Here is a 24,433-nt window from a genome sequence, read left to right on the forward strand (position 1 = left end):
TGCTGGTTAGATAATACCATTCTTGATATTTCAACCAATATACTCCATGGCTGTCATGCACATTTCACATTGTGAAACTCCATGTTCATGTATTGATTAATACTAAAACCTGCTCTGTTGGAATAAAAGATGGGATCAGAATCAAAGGTCATTATTAAAGACAAGATGACAGATCTTATTATACCTAAAAGATAGGACGACGCTGTGTCGGGTGGAGAGACTTCCTTGGTCTCGGCTGAAGATAGTGGCAGCCCGTGGGGAACAGTTATTCAGTAGGACGCTTACATCTAATGGATTGTATGATATATGAGCATGAAGGAAGAGATGTGATCAAACAAAGACAAGTTATGAGACAAATTCTGCAGATTTGCATGCAGTTTATCAAATAGCAAGTCTCTACGTGAGATGATCGTGTGCAGCAAAGACATTTTCTCTGTGATTTTTCAATCAACCCCAAATTCCCTGGCTGATGATTGCACAGCTTTTTTGGCTTTCTGAAAAAATATTTGGATTTACACCACGTCTTAATGAGAAACAGATTATGGACACTTGGTAAAAGAAAAATATTATTGTCACTGATCAGCAGTATAGCAAAAGAGAGAGCTTTCCAAAATAAGAGCTTATATTGGGAAAAAAAAGAAAAAAAAAAAAAGAGGGCTTACTCGGTAAAGAAAAAAGAAAACCAGAAAGGCAAAAGAAAACAGCAAGCACCCTCAGTGGAATACATTACCAGGACAGCAGAGGCATGCTTCGGATAAACCCTTCAGATGCCTTCAGTGTCCTCCTGACTTTCAGCTCGTCTCCAAAGAGACATGTTGTGTGCCAGAGAGCATTCATCAAATTAGACCAGAGAAAACAATGTGAAAACCCACGGCTCTCCATAGAGACATGCCGACAGGTTATCACAGGGAAGGTGTCTCTTGCTCTCGAGCATCAGGGCAGCAGCACACCACATCCTCCCTGAAGAGCAGCCCTCCCCCTCCACCACCACCACCACCACCACCTCCCCCTCTCTCCCAAGCCAGGATTAAGAGGGGAAAACGTGCATTCAAGGGAGAAGTGTACAAATGTAGTGCATCATCGTAAAACCACCTACTTCATATAGTAGCTATTAGAGAGTGGCAGCAGACACTGCGGTGTGGCTGGATGTTACTGGGGAACAGATAAGTGTTTGTTAGGTTGTAGATAACCAGGGGTCCGGCGAAATGAGACTGCTGACTAAGCCTTAGCGAGCACATGCAGAGCACGGTTCGGCCTGGACATCTCATTAAGGAGGACTAGTATCAATCCTCCGAGATCGCAAGGCAGCATGACAGTGCTAAAGAAAGCACCAGGGTGCCTTTGGCTGAGTCAGGTTGGAATTTCCTGGTGCACATGCTCTTTGATGGTTCAATCGGTGCACGAGCCAAGGTCAGTCGATAGCTTTACTTCTCCAAAAGGTTTACAAAGATTTGTTTGTTTTTGTATATAAAACTCCTGCAGCACCAAAAGTATTGGCAATGGCACTGTACTTATAAAGTATCAACATTTTCCTACACGACAAGTACATTTCTCTCTACAGTATTTATATTTTCCTCCCCTTTTTGTGCATTTCATACTCCTAGCTGTCTCTCCAGGTTTTCTTTCTACATCTCATAGGAGTGTGCTCTCTGCTACTCTGAGCAAAGGCAGATAAATGAGCTGTGCTGTAGGTTCACCATGGCTTCAGCACTTTACCGCTAGATTAATGATGCTTTGCAAGCCCCAAGCCTTTGCTTTTAGCATTTTAGAAGTACCCTCATAAAAGGAACTACAGGTACACCTTGTTTATATGCTCATCTATTGGGGCATCTTTCCTGTGGGCATGATGCTGTTCGCATGAGTAAACCTGACTCCCCTGAGCTAATGAACCCTCCCCAAAGCATACAGTTTTTTGGGGAAAACTTTAGAAGAAAACATTTAGTTGAAAACACCTTTGTTTTAAATTCTAAATCACTGCGATGTTAAAATCGTCACATGAATGTCCAGTTTTATTTAGGACCTGAAAAAATGTCTCCTAAGATGTCAGTGTCCTTTTCCTGCATCTCAGCAAGGCTACCTGTCAGTTTTCATCACTATGGCTAAATTGTATGGTAAGCCCCTCACATAGCCCACATTGAATTGTCACGAGTGAAAAAAGAAGCCAAGCATTGGAGGAGGACACCATGAATTGGTAATGTTATTGGATTTCAACCAGGTCATGGCCACATCAAAATGTTGACCTACACACTAATCCCGGACGGCAGACTGATGCCCAGTAACATGTGAATACATTTTAGTGTTGATTCGAAGGCTTACATCCACCTCACACACACAATTCAATTCATTTAAAAGTATAGCACTAGGTTTATATTTTGATAAGACAAAAGAAGTGGACTTAAAGGTGTCTTGAACGTCCTCCAGGTTGTCCTTGGTGGGGGAAATGAGCACGACGTTAGTTTATGGGGTTGTCAGTTATTTCAAGCCTCAATCAGGAAACAATATGACATATTTTCACTTGACATGTCCATGTTTTTCCATCCTTTACAAGCAAAACAAAGGTATGAATGAATGTAGTTGTTCAAGCCTTAAAAAAGTGGATTTACTGTCTGCACCTTAATTATAAAATTATAGAGATAAACAAATATCCATGTGTATTCTTGGATTTGACTGTGGTGATGGAATTTGAGGCCTCATGATGAAACTCTCTGACCTGAATGATGAGACAGAAACATATGAATATGAACGGGCATACACCTCCGCCTAGGTTATTCTATGGGGAGTTAACCTACAGCTACTACACCCACACCACATTGCTTCCTCTTCTCCGCTTGCAAATAAATCTGAAGGACAGAGGTGAAGGGAGAGAGAGAGTAGAAGAGGATGTGAGAGGTAGAGGGAGAACGAGAAGCAGAGTGGTGAGGTGGGAAGAAGAGAGAGGCAGTATTGATTCCTTGATTCCCGTACCTCTGCCAGTGAGTGCAGAGTGTCAAGATCTCCCGCCAGGAAAAACAAATCACAAGGCTGAAGTGATGGATGTGGCACTCCAGGATCCGGCGGTTTTGCCATCTGGATGGCCGACACTGTATATCAGCCTCATGCACAGCAAATTAAATTTACATTTGGACGGCTTCCCCAGGCCTCCACCCGGCACAGATGCACCAAAAAAAAAAAAAAACAGCCCGCCGCCACAACTGTCTTAATGGGTTTGATCTATCATTTCCAGGTCTATTATGTAAAGATGATGTTGGTCCATGTTCAGAATGTCAAAATGATGTTACAGTCACAATAAAATCACATTATGTGCAGCCAAATGGATGTTGAGCAAAATGACATCACCTTTAATTTCCTCAAGATGAGTCAATACTAATCTAACTTGCCGATATATTTTGATGCGCAGTCAAACATCAGAGCACAAATTCAATAATGGTCAAAGTCCATCTTAATTTTTGGGACCTGACGCATTCATCGCCTGTTTTTATTTATTTATATTGTGGTAAATGAAAAGTACGAAAAAAGCGAAGTGCATTGAGGATTGTAAATCATGCGTTTGATGGTTTAAAATTATTACTCCAAAAAGGATAAGGTGCAAGGTTAAATATATAGAGCGAGAAATCAAGAATCTAACCAGGCCCTGAAGAGGCTGCCATTCCTAAATGAAATGACCTTTAATGCAGAGCTGATCAAATGGCCTGGAGCGGGACGATAAAAGAACATTGCAGTGTAATGTTTTACAGTGTACTTTTTTCTACTCTTTTGTTTGCCCTTTCCCATCTTCCAAGGCAGGAAAATTTATCGTTTTTGGCAGATGAGGAAACACTTTGAAAGCAGTTTGAAATGGATTTGGTATTAGAGCAGATGTGGCAGCAGAATAATGAAGCACCAGTGTGCATGCTGTGATTTTGGTTTATTTGGGATTCTTCTTTTGTAAAATAGCTTCTGAATCACATTGAACAAAAGAAGAAAAATATTGATTTATACCTCTGCTTCTCCGCCCTTTGTTTTCCAATCTCTTTTTTGAAGCTTTCATGCCTGCTTGTCCTCTGAATGTCAGAGATGCCATGTGATGGCTCTTAACAATCCCCTTGAAGGGCCATGTGGAGCCACACACTGCAACACAAATTGAGCATGTGAGTTGACAAGTGTGCTGTGAACTTCAGCCTCTGCTGTTCCTCAATAATCAGATCTCATTTCTGTGAGGATGGCATTGCTTGGAAAGCAGTGCAGTAGCTGCTGCAGTGCCAGGCTGTGTGTTGACAGATGAATCCAGCAGCCAAACAGTGTAGCTGTCTGGATTCACATCTCATCTGCCCCGCTCTCCTTAACCTAAGCCTCTGGAAACACCACTATTGGTCGTTTTGAGTGGGAGTCATCTTACCCCGTTGATGCAGCTAAGTGTTCCATGCCCTCACCACTCCACTGTCTGCTTCTCTCTTTTCAGACAACCGACGACTTGCTGGTAGCATCAGCCGAGTGTCCGAGCGATGATGAGGACATTGATCCCTGTGAGCCGAGCTCAGGTGGGTTAGGTTAGTCATCTCTTTTTTTTATTCTACTTCTCTCTGGGTGTGTCAGTGTGTCTCTGTGTGTCATAGTCCACCCCCACCATGACACTCCGGGCTACCACAGTGTTTAAATGAGCTGATTGTGGTTTTAGTTCAAGCTTGAACACTTTTCAGAGACAGAGTTGTTCGAGTCAGACTGGGGAAGTTCCTGTCTGCCTGTTTTTAGTAGTTCTTACATTTCAATATGCAGGAGTGTAAACTTTCGATGCAGTAAAACTTTGTTGATATTAGTTTCGCCAGGAATGGAGAAAGAGGTCATGTGTTGAAGTACAAAGAAAGATCATGTCCATACAGGGAGGACACTGGAGGTGGTTGGATGGAACAAACACAGGATTTTCACCTGGGAGATCAGTGTTCAAGTCAGTGAGAATTAAAAGTCAGCATCATGGATTTAACTTGTGATACGTACATTCAGTAACGTGTGAAGTTACTTATCCTCACTAAACCCATGGTTTTCTCCTTAACTTAACCATGTGTTTTTTTGCCACCTACAACTACGGCACCTTACTTTTTCCGCCTAGACGAGGCAAAACGTCTCACTGACACGTTACCCTCTAGTGTACATATAGGTGTATTACATACCGTCACATTATACTAGGTTGAAAAATATGAACTTGGAAGGTCAGCCAGGCTAACTTTTTAACTGCAGTAGGTTAAAGCAACAGTTCAACATATTGGGGAATTCTGTTATTTACTTTCCTGCAAAGTTATATTTCATATCAACCTGCTACATACGAAGCTACAGCCAGCAAATCTGACCTGTACAAAGGAAGTCAAATCCACCCACCAGTAACACCTAACTTGTTGGTTTCATAGCCAGACTGATGGATTTCATACTATTAGCCTCCTGTTCTGTTTTTTTTACTGATTGATAAGCTTAATTTTGGCCCCTGGCTTCCACCCATCAAAATTGAACTCAGCCAACACATATTTTTTTCTGAACAATACTCTCTCTGAAAATAGGCACACATAACTAAAAACTCCACGCTGCGTAAAGTTGTTTTGTATGCGTCCAAGCAGCTCTTATTCCTTTGTTTTAATTGTTCCCCTATTTGTCTTCATCAGCTCATGGCATTTTGTTCATGCGCAAGCAAGGGAGTTCACTGATAGACACAGTTGTAATTATCGGACCCATATGAGTCCAACACATGATATCAAATCGGGGTAAACCCAGAGAGGAATGTGTGGAGGCTGGTTTTTACAGGTGGATAGAGGGTCCCCACTGTTGTTAATTATATTCAACAGTGGCCAGTGGGAGTTCATCCTGTTGTTTCTCATGTTACATTGTTCACAAAAGCTGCACATAACATCCCTTGGAGTTTATGATTGAGGCACATATCGGGGGTTTCTCTTCCTAAAACAAACCAACGTATTTTGATCTATGCCTCTCACTGTGTCTTCAAGAGCTCTGATGAACAAACCACTTTTTGTTATCCCCAACGTGGTTGAAACTTGAAAATACTGCTTCCCAGACTTTGCTCTGACAAATTGGGATTGTAAATCTGTTTGTTCCCTGCATTGCCGCCCAAGTTTTTAATCTCTTACCTTGTCACACATGGAGGGCAATTAAGCCTAACTCTAGCGCCTGCCTATGAATAGAAGGATTTTCAAATGCATTCTAAAGTGATGAAAAGCACGGAGAACAATTAAGTCCAGACTCAAGGCCCCCCACTCCATCTAAATGCGCTATCGATCAGTATGTGGTCATAAAACCTCCACTAAATTAATGTCTGCCACACAGCAAAGACTATCAACTTTCTAGTCTGTCTCTCTTCCTGCTCCTCTGGCCTTCCTCTGGCAGGATTAGCTTTTGCCACACTTACTCTTTCCCTATAACTCTCATACTGCACATCACAGTGATACTCCCATTGGGCACCATCACAATAGGTACTTCCAATGTACATCTGCTACCCCTGACAAAGACCATACACAGGAGATTGGGCTGCATAATGATTCACACTAGCAGCTTGCATTATGATATTTTTTGACAAGGGCATCTGCCAAAACATCAGTCGCGAACTGTGTGATGCTCAGGGACGCACACTCCCAGTGCAGAGTATCCCTCTCCTTCTGTGATCACTGAAGGGGATTTGACACCAGAGCTGCGGGCTCCCAGGGTGGCAGCTGTCTAACACCGTATCCTGATTAATATCTACATTCAGAACGATTCACACGCTCTGCCAAGCACTCGTCATATCTCAGACAGGGCTGCTGCGCATAAAGAACTGGATACACTGTCGCTGATAAAGTACTACTTTCTCATGTTACTGTTCAGCCAACTCCTTTTAATGACACCAATAATATATAATTTTTCATGCAATACCCTGACAGCCAGTTCTGTCTGCTGCTGCTCAAAGGCAGAGGCAACACGCACAGCCCTTTGATATCGCTCTCTCTAACTATCAACCTTCGGCTCAGGCCGCACAGCACCTGTACGTATACAACAGGATACTGTTGGTGCATAAGTGATCTCAAGAGGTGAGCTTCGAAACAGACCATTATGTGAGCTATATATGGTCACCTAGATCACCCTGTATCTCACTGGAGTCTTGTCCCACAGCAATCACTATCAGACAGCCACTGTGTGACATGACTCAGGTAAACTTACTTATTGCCAAGCTTTATTACTCTTATACTTCCGGAAACCATGGAAAGCCAGCGGTGCTAGCAGAGCTTATCACCCGGCAGGACTCAGATTAGATCATACTGCAGCAAATTGAATCCCCCCACCCCCCGGTTCAGAAAACCACAGAGGAATACACAGGCCCATGATGCTGCTACACACCTGATCTCTAATAGGAGGATGGTTCAGGAGAGGGTGCATGTACCGGGCAGCCAGGCTCTGACAGCTGAATATCACTGCAACTACGATTACGTGCACATTATGCACCTATCTCTGTGATCCTTGTTGTAGAATTTGTTCTGCAAAACTAGAGTGCCGAGGGTTTTTAGCGTCCATGTGATCTCACTGCGCCTCCTTAGACAGAAAAGTAACAGAAGCTTTATGCAAATATTCTGCATAATGACCTAACATGCCTCTAAGGGCAGTTCTGTTGTTAAATACATACTGCATGAATTCTGACATTTCTCTTAAACGAGTCTTGCATGTTTCCTGCAAGAAATTTAAAGGCCAGGGAGAAGTGTTGGCCAATCATCTGGAGAAAATGTAGGCCTAGTTGTGTGAAAATAGCCTGGTGAACAGTCTGTCGAGATCACAGCTGGCACTGATTTCCCAGTACTAACCTCAGTTTTCATGGGGAAAGTTAATGGAAGAGGCAGTTGCTGAGCTGCATGGGGTCAGATGGAACGGATGTCGCTTACCTGCCTGCTTCATTTCATTGGCGTCATGCAGGCCGTTGATGGAGGGCAGCTGCTGCACGGTGACACACGACCAAGGTTGCATGGTTACGTCCTGCAACTGCCTTTGTTCCTCGTTATTTAGTTTTTTCTCCTCTGAGGGAGTTCTCCGTCGTTGTGCAGATTAGTTAAATTCTAGTCACTAAATCTGATTGAATCTTACACCTTTTACTTGTGTCACTGGTAGGATGGAATTAAAAACAAAAGTTAAAAAACAGTTGTGGATATATGCTAATTTAAAATATATGTTGTGTTTGTTACATAGCTTTTGATATGTGATCTTTTTTTTTCAGTAAAATTGAGTGCTGAGCCTTGGGTTCAAATATATTACTATACTGTGTGATTTTTTTTTTTTAATAATAATTCCACAATAACTTAAAATATCAAATAAATAATAATAATAATAAAATAATTCCACTCAACTGTTTATTCGTTATTCATTCGGTTAAATCAATAATTCCCCATTCTGGTATATTTGTTTATTAACTTTCTTGCATGTCTGCCTGGTAAATATGATGGCACTACAATAAGCAAATTAGCTTACCTTAAAGGCTGAAACATAGACCATATACAAAAATGTACATAGTCTCCGGTTCTGAAAAGTGAAATGAAGTAAATGTGAAAGTTGCTCATGTGCAATACTACGTAGGGCCACTAGGGGCTGACCCCGATTTAAAAAGAGTCAGCTTATCTCATTAAATACAAAGTCAAAGATATTTTCACCAAAGGTCATTATGGTGTCATTAGCTAAATTCTGTCATTCTGATCAGTGTTCTAGTGGTACTTTTGAAAATAATTTCAAAATTGATTTGATATTAGGCCTCAAAGAGAGTTATGTTGGTGGGGGGGGGGGGGGGGGGGGTCTGATTTGATTTACATGTCAGGGGTGCAGTTAGGTTTCCAGTATAGGTGGTCGGGCATAGTGCCATTGGGTTCCCCTCCTAGCTTGTCCAAATATGGTCACTTCTGGTTCCTAAAAGTCATGCTGACACCCAAAATACCAGACCTGAGGCTTCAAGGCTTGGCTATCCAGTGGCAATAAAATACATCTAGCAGCACCACTAAAGCTAATTAACGCATATCTATTTTGTTTAATCTGTGTAAGAACAACCCTAATGCCCTTATTTACAGTATATGCTTATCCAAACTAACAAGCTGCTGATTGTAGCTTCGCACGTAACAGTAACAACAACATATCGAATTATTCCTTCATGGTTTATTGAGTTTGGTGTGTAATGGACAATAAAGTGTCAGGCATTCCTTTAGCAAATATTCAAACTTTTAGTTCTAACTGATGTTCATAGGTCATTAATAATTGGTGTAGTAAAAGTTTTCTGTCTTTAATGAACACAGTCATTGTGTAATGCCAAAATAATACCCCCTTAATTGTTGCTTGAGAACAAACCCCAGCATATTTCATGCTGAAAAAATGATGAAGGAACGCATGAGGAGGTTTCCCTTGCTCTTGACAGAATACACAATGTTTCTCCTCTGAATTTAGGATTCTCTGATCCCAGCCTCTCATGGTTTTTTTTTTCTTTGCACAGCGTGAACAGAAGTAGAATTATCTATCCTAACACAGCACCGGATGTTTCAGCTGGATGTTTATCTTTTATATGTTTGCACCTTTACTTTTCTCCCAATCCACTATCATTAATTATGCAACATGCAGTCCCGTGGAATTTGATTTGTACGAACGAAACATGCTCCCTGACAAATAGAAGTTCATACCAGCAGCCTCGGTGAGATTTTCGCCATACGTGCCCTTCTACATGTCACAAATAATCTTTCAGTGCCTTTATTGTCTGCTCCAATAGCCCTTCTCTGCGGATCGCCCATAGGCAGGTGAAGGTTAATCATCTCTAGTTTCCTCTTCCCTCTATGCTCTCTCATCTTTTTCTATCCTCAAGCATTCTACAGTGACATTAGCAGCTACTAATGTGTTTGACATTTGTTTAAATAGATTTAATTTATGGGTGGAAAAACAATACATAAAGTAAACCAATAAATCAAACGGCAAATGAATACTCTCATTAACCCGACGGCCATGACTGAAATGCACCCAGCCAGGAGGTGTGTGTGTGTGTGTGTGTGTGTGGGGGGGGGGGGGGGGGGGGGGGGGATTTGAGTAAATTATTGCTTTAAAAGTAGCTGTGAGATTAATGAAACATTAAGAGCATTGCGCTGGCTTAAGAGGTCAGTGCCCACATTTAATAGGTTATTCAATCATACCCAGCTGGAACTCTGTGTGTGTTCATTTCTTCCTTTGTTGAAGAGAGTGTCATGCACCTTGCATGCCAACAGACTGCCGCTCGCACAGACGCTTTAACTAATGAAAAGCCCGATGTTTGTTGAATATGATTGTAGCTTGTGCCCATCAAATGACACTGTTGACCTTCAAGCCTTGTGTTTGCTCTTTTGCAAACATCATTGCTGTTATTATTTCATACAATTTACACAGACAAACTTATGGAATTTGGCCATTTTTGTTTTTCTGCACTCTTTCACGGAGGATTATTCCGTCCAAGTCCTCTTTCTACGTCCTATTTCAAATGAAGTGTGTTCTGAGAGGAAACAGGATTTCACACTTACTGTCAGTCTTTCTCTTTACTGATCCCACCATATTTATATTTTCAATTATTTTTATTTTTCTACCACACATCTTTTTGGGTGTGCTGACATTGATGCTAACACAATGTGTCTGTTTATAAGTCTAAGTAGGGCATGAAAGAGTTTGCTTAGCCAGGAAAAGAAAATCCGCACAGCTAAAGGTCAGTTACGGTAATAATATAAGTAATTATAAGGGCTCTGAAATATTACCCAATAGTTCACAGATGTGCAAACAGTAATCTCTAAAGATGCTCTAAAGTATTGCATTTTAATTGACTTCATCAAACAACAGCATGAAAGACCTTTAATCTGTGTGCATACCATTACTTTCTATGAGCCAGAAAATACAATAATTATCATATGATGTTGGTCACGTTGTTGTAAAAGAGAATGAGGCAAAACAAAATCAAAAGCTTTTACAGAATGAAATGGTTAGTAAACCCAAACCCCTGATGGGTAATTATACTGTATTATATATTTTCAAGTAAATTAAGCTTAAAAACCTCACTATTTATTTCATCACCTACTGAATTGTTTAAAAAAAAAAATATATATATATATATATATATATATATATTAAATTCCATAGAGATATTGCAATAACTAGGAAAAAGTGTGCCTTTATATTTTCTCGACATAATTTGCTCAGCAGTAGGTGTCAAAATGTCTCTAAAATAACAGTTATCACTGGAGTTTGATTTGATCTGCAGCAGAAAATAGTTCTGCTGCAGCTTTTACATAATCTTTCCACACAGTGACGCAAGTCATACCTATAAGTCTCTCTGTGCATATCGCAAATATAGATCCTAAGAACTTGTAACCTGATGCTTTAGGAATCTAATCAAAAGATGAACTCCAGACTCGGGGGCCTTCAAGCCGAGTAATCTCAGTCCTCTTCTTTCATCTTGCCTTTTTTAGGGGAACCCCACTGGGCAGAGGCTTAAACTGCACCATACCTTTTCCTTGGCTATATCAAACACCTTTTAATAATTCTCACTTCATTTCATGCTCACTCAGCTCTCAGTTCATCACCCACCATCAGCAAGAGCAGAGCCACTCCAGACTCACACATGCATGCTGTCATGAGGCACACTGCCAGCATGTCACAAGTACAGGATGGCTTGCATCACTTCTTGAGGACACTCAGATAATTAAAGAGGGAAGAGGGATTTTAATAAATGTTTTGGCTCTGCCGCGGTTGATACAGTTGACCTGTCTGCAAACTGATCCCCAACTACATGACGGCTCTGACAGCTTGTGATTATGGCTGGATATGTGTAGTAAGAAGATGGTATAACACTAATCTGGCTGAATAACAGCAATGTGTCACTGAGCATGCCAACTGAGCCCATGCTGCTCTGGAGGCGACTCGCAGCCACACCTCCTTAAGCTCTCAAAGGTGCATGACGCACTGCTCATGTTTATCAACTGTTGCAGGCTGCAGAGGGCCAAGTTCAACCAAAATCTCCTTTAATTGCCTTCTTACCGAAGGATAACTTCATTCTTTGAATTTTTTTGGCTGCTACATAAACACAGCGTTTCAACCCAATATCACATCAAAGTGTGTAATACACTTGCCAGTTCACCAGATGATTACATGTCAATGTCAGGTTTTAAGTACCCCTGACTGCAGTGTGCATATCGGGGCAGTACTAAATATGGGCACACTGAGCAATGCCCTGATCGACACACTGCAAGTAAGGGCTTCTCTCAGGTTTTGCTTTATCTAAGTGTAAAAATAGGTGGTTCATGTTCAGGCACAAAACTACTTTGTTAGAGTTAGGAAAAGCTCATTTGGTTTGGTCTAAAATTTGTAATTTAACGTGAGCAATGTCACGTATGGTCACATTGCTTTTTCATGGACTTGAACACAGGTTGTCCTGGTGAAAGTTCTGTGTTTGTACCGTCCAAAAACTCCCAAACTCCTCCCTTCACATGCTTTGTAACTATTTGTACTTCATCACAAGACCTCCTTCTTTGACCCTGGACTTACATGCATACTTTTCTAACCTAGGCGAGGCAAAGAGTGACACTGTCACGGCCTCCTCTAGTGTATTACATTCTTTAATACATTCATTTACAAAAGGGCATTATCCTTGTGTTCGCTACACAACACTTTTGACCCATTACCACTAACAGTTAATGAAAGGTCAAGCCTAGACTGTCCATTCAATATATCTTAAGTAGTCCTGGTTGCTCCATTACCTCTCAATAAGCCTCACACACACCTGAAGTAACACCCCACCCCCATGCTCCACTTTTTGTTTTCCTATATCTGTGGCCCCCATCAACCTCCTCACCCTGTTACAAATTACCAAACAAATGAACCGTCTCGCCGGAGACAAATGAGGAAAAATCGTCTTTGAAGAGGACCATTTATTCAAATCCCGCCTGACAATGTGGAATCTCTGATCCCATTTCTCTCCTCGGGAGCACGTGGCAAAAAGAAGTCAGGCAAGAAGAAGGAAAATCACATCAGGCATTTCACCGGCTTTTAAATGACATGTTCCATTGCACTTTGCTAATATCTTCGAGAGGCGAGCTCATACTGTCTCCATACTGAAGCATCCAGGTAGAATTAAGAGGAAAGATGCTATTGAATATACCCTACAGTAAGCAGAACCTTGAGGCCAAACCAGTCTCATAGTCCATGTCTTTGCACTGTTCATGGCCTCTCTGCTTGGTCAATGTAAAATGTAGCGAGGCTGTTTCCATAGTTTCCCTAACATTTATGTATTAAGGTCATACACAGTATAAAATATCCCTTTGTTTTCCTCATGCATCTCTTCTTGAGGAACCTCTGATGAAAGCAAATGATTTGTGACTAAATGACTGTAACATTAACTGTTGTCCTTGTAAATAAAACAGCAAGGACTTTATGATGGTCTGGATGTGATGCTGTAATTTAAGTCTCGCTCTGGGATGAGATGGAGAGGTGAAAGTTATTCTGGCAGCTTTTACTCACCTGCAATCCTTCAAAAGTTAACCCCCCTGAGTTTACCTCTATCGCTTCACAAGTGCACCCCTGCTATGCTGCCACGAAGCTTGGCGCCACTTTAAGGTCATTTTCCCTGTGTCTAATTTTACCCTTGGGTACGCTCGAGTAGAGCGTATAAGAGCAGCCATCATTTTAAACACTTGTTTCAGGCGCTATTTCTTTTTCAGTTTATGTGCCTTCATTCTGAGGTGATGAAGTGCTAATGAACAGACAGGCAGATGCATTTTGAATGAGGCCCTTATGAGGCTTTCTTGAAGGCCTTGTGTCGGGCACATCACTTTGCCTGAACCCAACTTGAGGGAAAGCGGGGCAGGGTGCCCAGCTGGGCGCGTGGGTAACAAATGAGCTGCATTATCAAGTGCATCAGGTGATCTACTGGACTATGAAGGATCCCCTTAGGTGGCTGCTTGATAGACACTGCTGAGACTAAATGTGAACTAATGAGCTGTAATAAATGCTAATAATTTTAGACAAAACGTGGATGTGTCAGCACTGTGCTAAATGCAGTGTTAATCCTTTAAGCAATGGTCACCATTTAGTTTTCTCTGTCAAGATATCAAATTGGATATCGCAGGAAACGATTAGAATTTTTCACGTAGCCCACTTATTCTACTTTTTAAAAAACTTTTTCAGTCATGAAAGAAAAGTGAAAGTGATCGCTTGATTGAGAGTTTTCTGGAGCTAAAGTCTCTTTGTGAACACATCATGTGGGGAACCAATCAACAGACCCAGGCAAGAGGAAATAACAAAGCCCAGAGCTGGAGGTGTTAGATCATATAGAGAAGAGCAGCGCACCATAGTCCTTTAATCACATGGATCACTCCTCATACAGCAGGCTGAGGCTGCCTGCCTCCTCAGCTCCTCCACCTCACTGCAGGAGCCAGTTGAGGTCTCACAGAAAACCCTCCAGTGCCACATCGAGAGCTCCATCCTCCATCAACCTGCTATGTTATCTACACTTTCAACTTTTTGACCCCGAACAAAGGATAGATAACAAATATGAAAGTAACTCACTGTTAATGCCACACAATGGCTTGCTCAGGACGAACCGTGTCAACCAGTGGCTTTTGCCCACAAGGCGAGAGCATTCTTCACACCTGTCTGCAAGGATAAGTGGGCTTGTCACAAGCAGAGATAATCTGTTGCAACGCTCAGTCACACTCTATCCCCCAGTGGTGCTCTCTGCTTGTCCTTGAATGTCTGCTGGCATTGGAAGCATACTTGGGCCACTGATCAGTCTAACCATGGTGGAAAACATGTCAATGAACAGCAGCCGCATCTCCTCTCCTGACAGACAGCTTAGAGAACTTTTAACCTTTACAGTTTACACTCCCTGTGCCCTTTGGTCCGGCATAAATGAGATCTCCCTAAAATACAAAACTCGAGTGTCTGCTGTGTGGATCATTAGCTCATAGTGCACCATTCAAAGCCATGTTTGTCTCAACATTAAACTGCCACTCAGGAAGAGAAATGAAAGTGATCCAAAAAAAAAAAAAAAACATGATTTGTCTCCGGAGCCATCAACACACGAGAGAGAACAATGATGAGCGATAGCAGAGACATAAGGAGAGCTGTATTATAACTTGGACAGCATTCAGAATATGAAGTGGGTAAACTGATGTGCAATCACTCCCCCATTCACTGGTGGAAATGATCCACAAGTGCAGCATTCTCTCAGTGTTATCTAACATTTATAAAAGAGCACAACAATAGCAACAATTACTGAGACAATGCACTGCAGGGGGGCATTTAAAATCTACAAACACAGAGTGGTTTGCAGAATGGTTAGCTGTAAAGTGTGTGATTTGTAGTAAATGTGGAAAAAAAAAAACATGCTAAATCTTTAGCATAATCTTTTTTTATTGAAGCTGCAATAGCATTTTACTGTATTCACTATAATCTGAAGGACAGATGAAACTTCAAAAAATTCCAAAAACTGTGTTTATTTGACATTTGAGAAGTTGCCACCAGAGTAGTGTGCAGGATGGGATGTGCTGTATCACCTTATTAATTCTGCCTGTCCTTCACGGATCAGGAAGAAACATTTTTTTTTTTTTTTTAATGGTAACAAGACCCACCGTGTCTCTGCTCAGGCTCACAGAACTTAGCCTGTCATAAAATAAGGATGTGATAAGATTTAAGAGGGGTGATTATGACAAACTTTCAATGGTAGCAAAATTTAGTTTTCCATGTCTTTTACCTTTTGAAGGAAGCTGCTTGTTCTGTGGTGCGGGTACTGAATTCTGGCACAGGAAGGGAAGTAGTCGTGAGGAAATATTACTCTGACTGGCCAAGATCAAAGGATTGAAATAATGAAGAGACAATGTCGTGGTTTCTGTTTTAGAGTGAAATGTCTTTTTAACACTGGTGTGATATCAAAGCTGCAGAATGCAATTACTTTTCAAAACTAAAATACTTTTGAAAAAATAAGTGAGTAGAAGTAGGACAGCAAAATGGGACATGAAGGATGGCTCACGTAGAATTAATTTCAGTGGACATCAAGTACTTTATATATTCATTGAAATATACTATGTAATTAGTTCTCATTAAGTGTGTGCTGGAGAGTATAACATCCCAGCTAAATAATGGTCGAACTCATCCAGTTATAGTTCCACTGCAGTGAAAGAATATGAATAAATAGCCCCAAATTTGATTTAATAAAATTTCAGAAAAAGTCTTAAACCCTGATTTAATAGAACTAAGAGTTGGAGCAGACTTCAACTTTTCTGGGAGTTTGTTCCAGACATGTGGAGCATAAAAGCTGAGTCCTGCTTCTCTGGTTAGTTTAGACTCTATATGTATTGCAAACCTTCCCCAGATGACCTGAGATGCCTGTCTGGATGGTTCATGACAGAGAGCTGAAATATACTGTGCTCAGGAACCATTCACTGCTTTAGAAACCAACAGTAGACATTTGTAAAGCTCGGACAACTGGACTCATCTGCTCTCTGGTCTTAGTGAGGACTCAGCCTGTTTGGAAGGCATACTTTTATTGTGCCAATACACTCTCATCTTTTTTTACTTTCAAAACAAGAGCTTGAGCATTCAGAATCATAGCAGAGCCTTTAAAACACACATACAACAGGGATAAACATAGAATAACTAATTATAATGTATTGTGCGAGACCAACCTGGGTTTGTTGGGTTTTTATTTAAAAAAAAAAGTCATTTATCAAACACAAAACATATAACAGATTTGCGTAACAGAGACAAATGCAGTAATACATGTGCATACATGTCAAGTCAAGCCTAGTATTTTAATTGTACCATAATAGGTCAAATTAAATGCCACAGCTTACAGCAAACAATTGGAAGAAAAAAATATTGATATGGTTTCATAGGGATGTCATAAAAAAGAATAACTCCCAAGTATTTGTTATTTCCAGTCTCACCCAACCAGGGATTTACATCATTCAACAAATAAGGGATTCCCATTGCCACAGTCTACTCACAGCATAAGAGTGTTTCAGCACGCGGACAAGCAGAAGCAGCAACAAAAGTGGAAGGCTGCACAGCTTGCTAAATAACTGTCCAGTCAACACAGAGGAAATAACTCAGACCTGCATCTCAACACTTATTGTTAGTTTGTCTGGCGTAAATGGAAGCTTAACATCTTCACGTCAACGTAACTATGATCTAAAACCAGCACTAAATCCCTCAAATATATATATATATATTTTTGCCCCAGTGTAACCAGAGTGCTTTCATTTCCAAATGTTAGTGTTGAGTGTTTGGATTGCACAAATGCAACAAAGAGGGCTTAAGCAGAAATGATGACTGCTCCAAAAACACACAGAGAGATGTGCCAGGAGGACTGAATAATATCAGGGGGCTGACGTGTTTTCAGAATATGCTCAACTGAATGGCACCACCGCAGAACAGAAGTGGGGACAGCCTTTGGCAAAATCTGCTGAGTCAATTGAAGAATTGTTTCTCTCTGAAAGATTTATTTTCAGAGACTACGTGATACTGTCATGCAACTTGGATATATAGTGAATGTTGGAAATGAGGCCTGTTCATTCATGACGGTGCTGCAAAACATGTAATGAGCTGTTAGCTTCTCTATGAATCATTAACGCATCCGTCTTCTTGTCAGCTTCTGAATTTAGCAAATGTCTCTTTTCTTAACAGCGCTTCACTTTCCTTACTCTTCCAGATAAGCAGAGTATGGAATTACAGTTCAGTGAATATCACCAGAATAATGCTCTACAGGATTTAAAATGCTGATAGGAAGTAGATTAGACAGGTAAAATGGTTTGCACTTAAGGCAAAGTCTTACATGATTGAAAGTCCTAACTGATACTTCCACATCTTCAGGTGGCTGGGGGAACAGCTGTGTTGCATTGGAGTATAATATCCAGAGTCATTTTTTTTAATTTATTTGTTTTACTGTGAAAGCATTTAAAATAAAGACTTTAGAGTTTTATTTAAAAAAATCCACATGGTGTAATCATGTTTTCTTTAACAGTGAGGGTCATTTTTGACAGTTTTAACTATCACACTAGTCGGATCATTAAGTGCTTAAAGATTCACACTGTGCTGTTGTATTAATGCATTGAAGTTAGAAATAATTAGACTCATCTTTTCATCCTTCTTTTTATCCTTACTATTTCATTTAGCATTATTAAAGACAGACATTGTGGTTTGTTGTCTCTCCTCTGCTCATCTTCCATTTGGTGGGGAAGCCAGTCCTATAAGTCAACATCTGCTTTTAACATCTGCAGCCTTCAGGCATTCAGTCATTACACTGTGGTATTGATCTGCACATGCAGCTGGAAACACGCATTAATTTGCCACAATAAATCATTTTATAGTAAGAATGATTTAAAAGTTTTGTGGTAATCATATCTTTGTCTCCCTCGCAGCCAATCCCACCGGTGCTGGACCGAAGGGTTACCCCGACACGTTGGAGGTCTTCCACGAGTCCAGCAGCACCACGGGGATGGTGGTCGGCATCGTAGCGGCAGCAGCGCTGTGTATCCTCATCCTGTTGTATGCCATGTACAAATACCGGAACAGAGACGAAGGCTCATACCACGTAGACGAGAGCCGCAACTACATCAGCAACTCGGCACAATCCAACGGCACCGTGGTCAAAGAGAAGCCAGTCAACACTGCAAAGACCTCAAGCAAGAACAAGAAGAACAAGGACAAGGAGTACTACGTGTGATTGTCAAAGCTTTGGTCTCTACTGGACCAACTGAAACATTTATGAAAAAGACAAATCAGGACATCAACATGTGTACAGTATAATAACAAAGATGAACATTAATTAGTCATTTTTTTCCTATAAGACAATGCTCTGAAAAGTAAACATGAAAAAATTACTTTCTTTAGACTCAAGCACTTGAGACAGAAAAGATAGACGGTCCAGAAAGAGACTGATGGAATAATGGCTCTGGCAAACAGTTAAAAATGAACTAAATGCATATCTAACATGTCTCCAAACAACATTAACCCATCTGTGACTTGCTCCTCGGCCGGGATCATGTGATTAACTCCCATGTTTCTGGCAAACAGGAGCACAGATCCACTTTGCAAATGGCGATTCAGCATTACAAACTCAACGTTTCCATTTACATTGCCTGTGTTTGTGTTGTTGAGACTTTTTCTCGAGGAAATGACACAATGCATCAGTAAATACATAACGCCAAACATTTACTGTGGATGAAAAGGAGGAGAGAAAAAAATCAGGTTACGGAAGAGAAAAAAAAATCCCTGATGGATGTCAGAGGAATCAGCCAAAGTACTCACTGAGGAGGCGGCGATGGTCGGCATAGACTAATACCTGGCTGGCGGAGCTGCTGCAGTGCAAAGATGAGAATGGATGGCAGTTTCTCTCGAAAGACTATGATTTAAAAGAAAATGTCAATTGTGCCAGTAAGAAATCTGGAGGCCTTCGTTTTCACATCGCGTGAACTCAAAGGAGAGAGTCTCCTCAGGATCCTGGGGACGTCTCAAAAGAGATCAATCGGGAGCCATGCACGCAAAATTATCTTATTACAGTACATATGTTTATATACAGTACAACCACATCTATATGTGCTTTCTGGACTGTGACAAAGTGGTGTTTTATAGCCTGTTGTATAGATGATGCAAACTATAACTGCTCCTCAAACCATTTTGGAATAAAACAAAAAAAAAAAAGGACAAAAAGAAGACATAAGTGTTATTAAGTGTTGCTAGACATAGAAGATTTTATGAGGACATCTGCATTTTTTTTTTTCAGTTGGATAATAATTTTAATCTCCCCTGTTTTTACATGTGTTCCTATATAGTTTTTTTTTATATACAAATGCCAACCTGAGATAGATGATCCTGGACCAGTGAAAGCCCAAACCGTTCCCAAAACCTGCACAAGGCGATGATAGCGGAGAGGCGAGACGTGACAACTTGTGTGGCTCTCTTTTTAAGGATACCGGTAGAATCACTGCCTCCCTCCTCAACCCTGACTTACATGAGTGAGAATGAAGACCAAGAATCTGAGCGATGATGATGATGATGATGATGATGATGATGATGATGATGATGATGGATGACGACAAAGATTAAGATAAATTAACTTGTTGTGTGTGTTTTTCCAAGTGGTATAAGATTGTCCAGTGTGTGCTTGGGCTGACGCAAAAGCCGAGGAGAATAGCTCAAATAAGTCTCCATTTTCAACTGTTCTGTGTTTGTTCTGTCATTCTGTCAGTCAATTCTGCTTTCCAGAGACCTGTACTTGGAATGAGTATGAGGAAAAATGACCATGAGCTATAAATGATGATTATAAATTCTCTTTGTTTGCTCCTCTTTTATTTCCTCTTGAGTGTTTTATGTTCAATTGTATTTCTTCTTGTACTCCACGTAAAAATAACTATCAAAACTAGTTTTGAAAAATCAAATGAATAAAATATTATCTAAGTGAACTTAAACCAGTCTATTGACAAAATGTTATCAGACGTGCAGGTATAATGATTTTCATTTTGTTGTCAAGCTGACATTTCACATCATTAAAAGAGTTTGCTGCCGATTTAGCATCAGACACCTCTAACATTGTTTTGTTCCACGTGCTCTTCTTCCTTATCAAATCCAGGGGCCTACAGTACCCACAATGCATCGCGACCGCCAACAGTTTGATGGGAGACTCAGGTGTGCTATGCTAGTATCTAATGTAGCCTCAAGCAGCAGGACTCAAGCAGCGGTGATTATAACAGGCTACAGAGATCCGGTAAGCTCACTGATGTCTAACTAAACACTGAATTTGTAGTCTTTAGCCCCGATTCAAGTGACATTTATCAGTTAGAAATAAATTAATACAACTAATGGCACATTTTAGTCATCACATTTTAACAGAAAGCACTGCAAGACCTGTAAACAGACCGGGAAGTGTAAACTTAGTTGTGTTGCCTTTTTTCCGCTTTAGCACTGAGCTGGTTCATCTTTCTTTTTGGCTCTTGGTGTTGCACTAAATCTGCATCTATTCCTGCTTTTTATTACTTATAGTACATGCTAAAAAAAGAACCAGAAGTGACACATTCATACAATAGGAGGTTTAAATTTGTCTGTACATATCAAAATCTACAATGGTTATTCCTAATTTTCCCAGACTATCAACAGTTTTGCTGTTAAAAGTTTTAGATTTTGCATTTTTATTTGCTCTTATATCTCTGGTAAAATCATATAAAAAATAAAATGTATAAAATGAGTTCAAAATGTAGGTCTGATGGTGAGTTTAGAGCATTTTGAAGCTCAATATTTATTGCTTTTAAACCTGAACTCAGCTTTATAGAGCTGAAGACACCTGTCTAGACTCCGTGTTAGCTTTTTATCTCGAGATAAACTGTGCACCTCATCAGATAAGGTGCCACCCTCCTTGTCTAGATAAATTAACTTTGAGCAGTAAGCAGTTACTTGACTTTAAATTAAAGTCACAACATCAGAGTGGGAAAATCGACCCAAAAGTGTAGCGATAGTCTGATCAAGAATCAGATACAGTGCTTTGCACATAAAGTACAGTGCAACTCTGCAAGGGTGTGAATAGAGACAAACGCAGCAGGAAATGGTGCGTACTTTCACAGCGTAGTTCAACAAAAGCTGTACGTCCTACTTATGACTTTAATTGTTTGATTTTCTGATTTTACTGGATTAAAAGCAAATACATGGTTGATCCTCACTGTCCCAGTTTTGTAATGTAATGCTGTGTCATGTGAGATATGTTACCAATCTTCATTTGAAAATTCCTCATTTCAGTCTTCCTTAAAGACAATACAACAGGGTAGGTGGTGATATCACACATGAGGTTATATTCAGTCTAAAGATAGCAGGTGTTAAAATGGAGAAGTTGTGGTGGTTGCAGAGCTGTAAGTCCTGGTGAGAAGATGAAATGTAGAGTGGGAATTCCAGTTTAATGTCCCTGAAACATTTGGTTTCAAACGGTACGTTAGATATTCACAACTAAATTAGCAACAGTCAAATCTTATAATGCCCCTTTTAGGTATTATTTATTTAATATTAAACAGTCAAAAAATGTACTTTTGTCTGTTTCACAAGGACTGTCTGAATGTGGTCTGATCAGATGTGATTGACAGATTTGTGTTGCTAAATTTTGATTGGAGCATGAAGGTACGACATCACCTTGAGAAGAGTCAGAGAAAAACACAATAACAGGGATCTTTCATGTGAAATAACCAAAACTATTCTAACTTTGGCTGAAAATAGCATGTTCATGTGGGACTTTGCTGCTAAGAAATTAACTGAGATCAAAAGTTAAAAAAAAAAAAGCATTACAGCCTCTTATGAAACAGCAGTCTCAGCCCAAAAAATGACCTTTAATATCACAGTGACCAGTGAAATGTGGCACAAAGCTCATCTATCTGCCTCATTCATACAATAAAGTGCTTTGTCACCCTTGTATGTTGATAAAATGATGTGAAGGTAAAACCCATAGTAAGGGGATTTGAATTTGGGCCTGATCACAGGGCAGATTAAATCCAGAGAACTGGCACTAACTACTAAAGTGATGGTAAATGGACTTGTTATCATTCACACAAGAGTTGTTGATGCTGCTACTGATTTTCACAGTGGAGTCCATTTAAACTCTGTAAGTCATGCACACTCTGATGTCGCATGAGAGTCACTGAGGTCACACAAGCCCGTGGCCGTCGCCTGATTCACGAGTGAAACTGTGAAGTTTTGTGAGATCACATGGGAACAGATGTCAGGACAGAGTGCAAGTTGCTGATATCGCTGGTATTGCTAAACCAACTCCCCATCCCGCACCCCCACCTCCACCTCCCCCCATCGTTCAAGGATATTTGTTCCAGTTTCACATACATGACACCCTTCATGTATATACCACCTGCCGTATCTGTCTTTTTTCATTGTCTGTGAGTGTACCTGTTCTCATGTGTAGTGTTGGTCTGAAAGGACAAGAATGCTTTGTTTACTGGAGATGCTGCTGTGTTTGTGCCTGCGTGTACACATGCTGTTCATGTTTCTGTCCACTGAGTTCACATGTTCCCATGAAGAATTTAATCTTGACTTCAACATGCAGCATCTTCACCAAAGGACATTGCAACCGTTCTTTCATACCCTGCTTCCTCAGGATACATATAATACATTTTACATTACAAGGTGATACACAACATTACAGGGCACCATGTTATCGTCTCTGTCCAGTACCAACTCTTTTCGACTGTGCTGCTAAGATGATCCTATTAATGTCCTTCTTCAGTTGTTGGAAACAGTCTGATAGATGTTACTGTGTTGTAATTATTTTCTCAGGAGTCATTTTAGAGTCACATTCTGCTTGGTTTAACACAACAGTGCTCTGTATCCAGGTGCAGGACGGTGATATTTTGGCCCCTGCTAATCGAAGCTACTGAGACTTTCGACCTGAAATGTTCTGCCTCTGCTTTGCTGTGTTCACGGTTAGCTGATTGTTAAAATTCGCCACTGGCACATTAAACTACTCAGCGACCAATTCTCTCTCTGCCTGGGTAAATTCCCTGTCTGAGTGCTTCATTACCCCCTTTTCTTGCTGTCCTGCAGTGTCACACTATTGTCCTCCCACCTCCAGGTATTCTCTGAGCGCTTTCAGTGTTACTGGCCCGTGACAGTAACGTGCTGAACTTTGTTGTTGCCTCTCCTTATTCATGCTCTGTTGAGCTACAAGTAAGTGTGCATGTTTACTGAATCCAGAAACTTTCTCTGATCTCAGTGAGGTTCTTTATCTGCAACATCTGGAGTATCTGCTTCTTCCTCTGCCGTAGGGTGATAGAGGTGGTGATGTGGACCTTTTCCACTCTGTTAGAAGTGTTGCTCAGCATTCGGCATAATTTAATAGGAAAGCTAGGGAATACACTGTTTTGGGTTGAGTGTTTAATATATTTAATATAATGGTATTGGAGCTTGTTGGTAAATCGAGATGATAGACTGTGCACCACTTTTGTCCAGACTATCTCAATAACTACTGGACGGATTATATTGAAATTTGGGTCAGACTAAGGGTACCTAGATACCAGAGAAAACACCAGCACCGCTGAAATACTACAATGCAAGATAAATTATGGAAACAGCAGCAAACAATAATCCAATGAATAACTTGAAATCTTTTAGTGGAGCTTTATTACACTAACAAGAGTGGGATGGAGCCTTCATCAAATAAAACAGACATGTCTGATGCCCATCTTTGACCCTTAACCCTAACCCTATGCCAGATGAGTCTGAAGTGTCTCCGCCGTTCGTTCCAAAATGCTCCGTGACACTGTTTTCATTCTAGTCTTTGGCCGTCTATAACTTGTCCCTGATTACTAACTCAAACACTAAATGTTTCTGCACTTAAATCAGTCTTTTTGTATCTGTGTGTCACAGCCGACGTGTTGCCGCAGCCATTCAGTATCTTGTTTTATTGTCCAGTATCTCC

General features: G+C 40.6%; 1 protein-coding gene across 27 annotated transcripts in view; it reads left to right on the forward strand.

The window, feature by feature from the left end:
* The window catches only part of LOC138195467 (neurexin-1a), a 245,336-nt gene extending 225,033 nt beyond the window's left edge, over positions 1-20,303 (forward strand). For 17 of the 27 annotated variants that reach the window (XM_069144917.1, XM_069144903.1, XM_069144909.1 and 14 more), the window contains 2 exons: positions 4,439-4,526; positions 18,393-20,303. In XM_069144917.1, coding sequence (XP_069001018.1) covers positions 4,439-4,526; positions 18,393-18,697 — 393 coding nt within the window. In that variant the 3' untranslated portion in view covers positions 18,698-20,303. The remainder of the gene's footprint in view (positions 1-4,438; positions 4,527-18,392) is intronic. The other 10 variants (XM_069144919.1, XM_069144920.1, XM_069144931.1 and 7 more) reach the window with 1 other exon arrangement.
* Positions 20,304-24,433: the final 4,130 nt, after the last annotated feature.

The sequence above is a fragment of the Embiotoca jacksoni genome, unplaced genomic scaffold (assembly GCF_022577435.1).
Source record: "Embiotoca jacksoni isolate LCO1_2020_lvr unplaced genomic scaffold, fEmbJac1.0.p SCAF_12, whole genome shotgun sequence".
In the NCBI taxonomy this organism is placed as follows: domain Eukaryota; kingdom Metazoa; phylum Chordata; class Actinopteri; family Embiotocidae; genus Embiotoca; species Embiotoca jacksoni.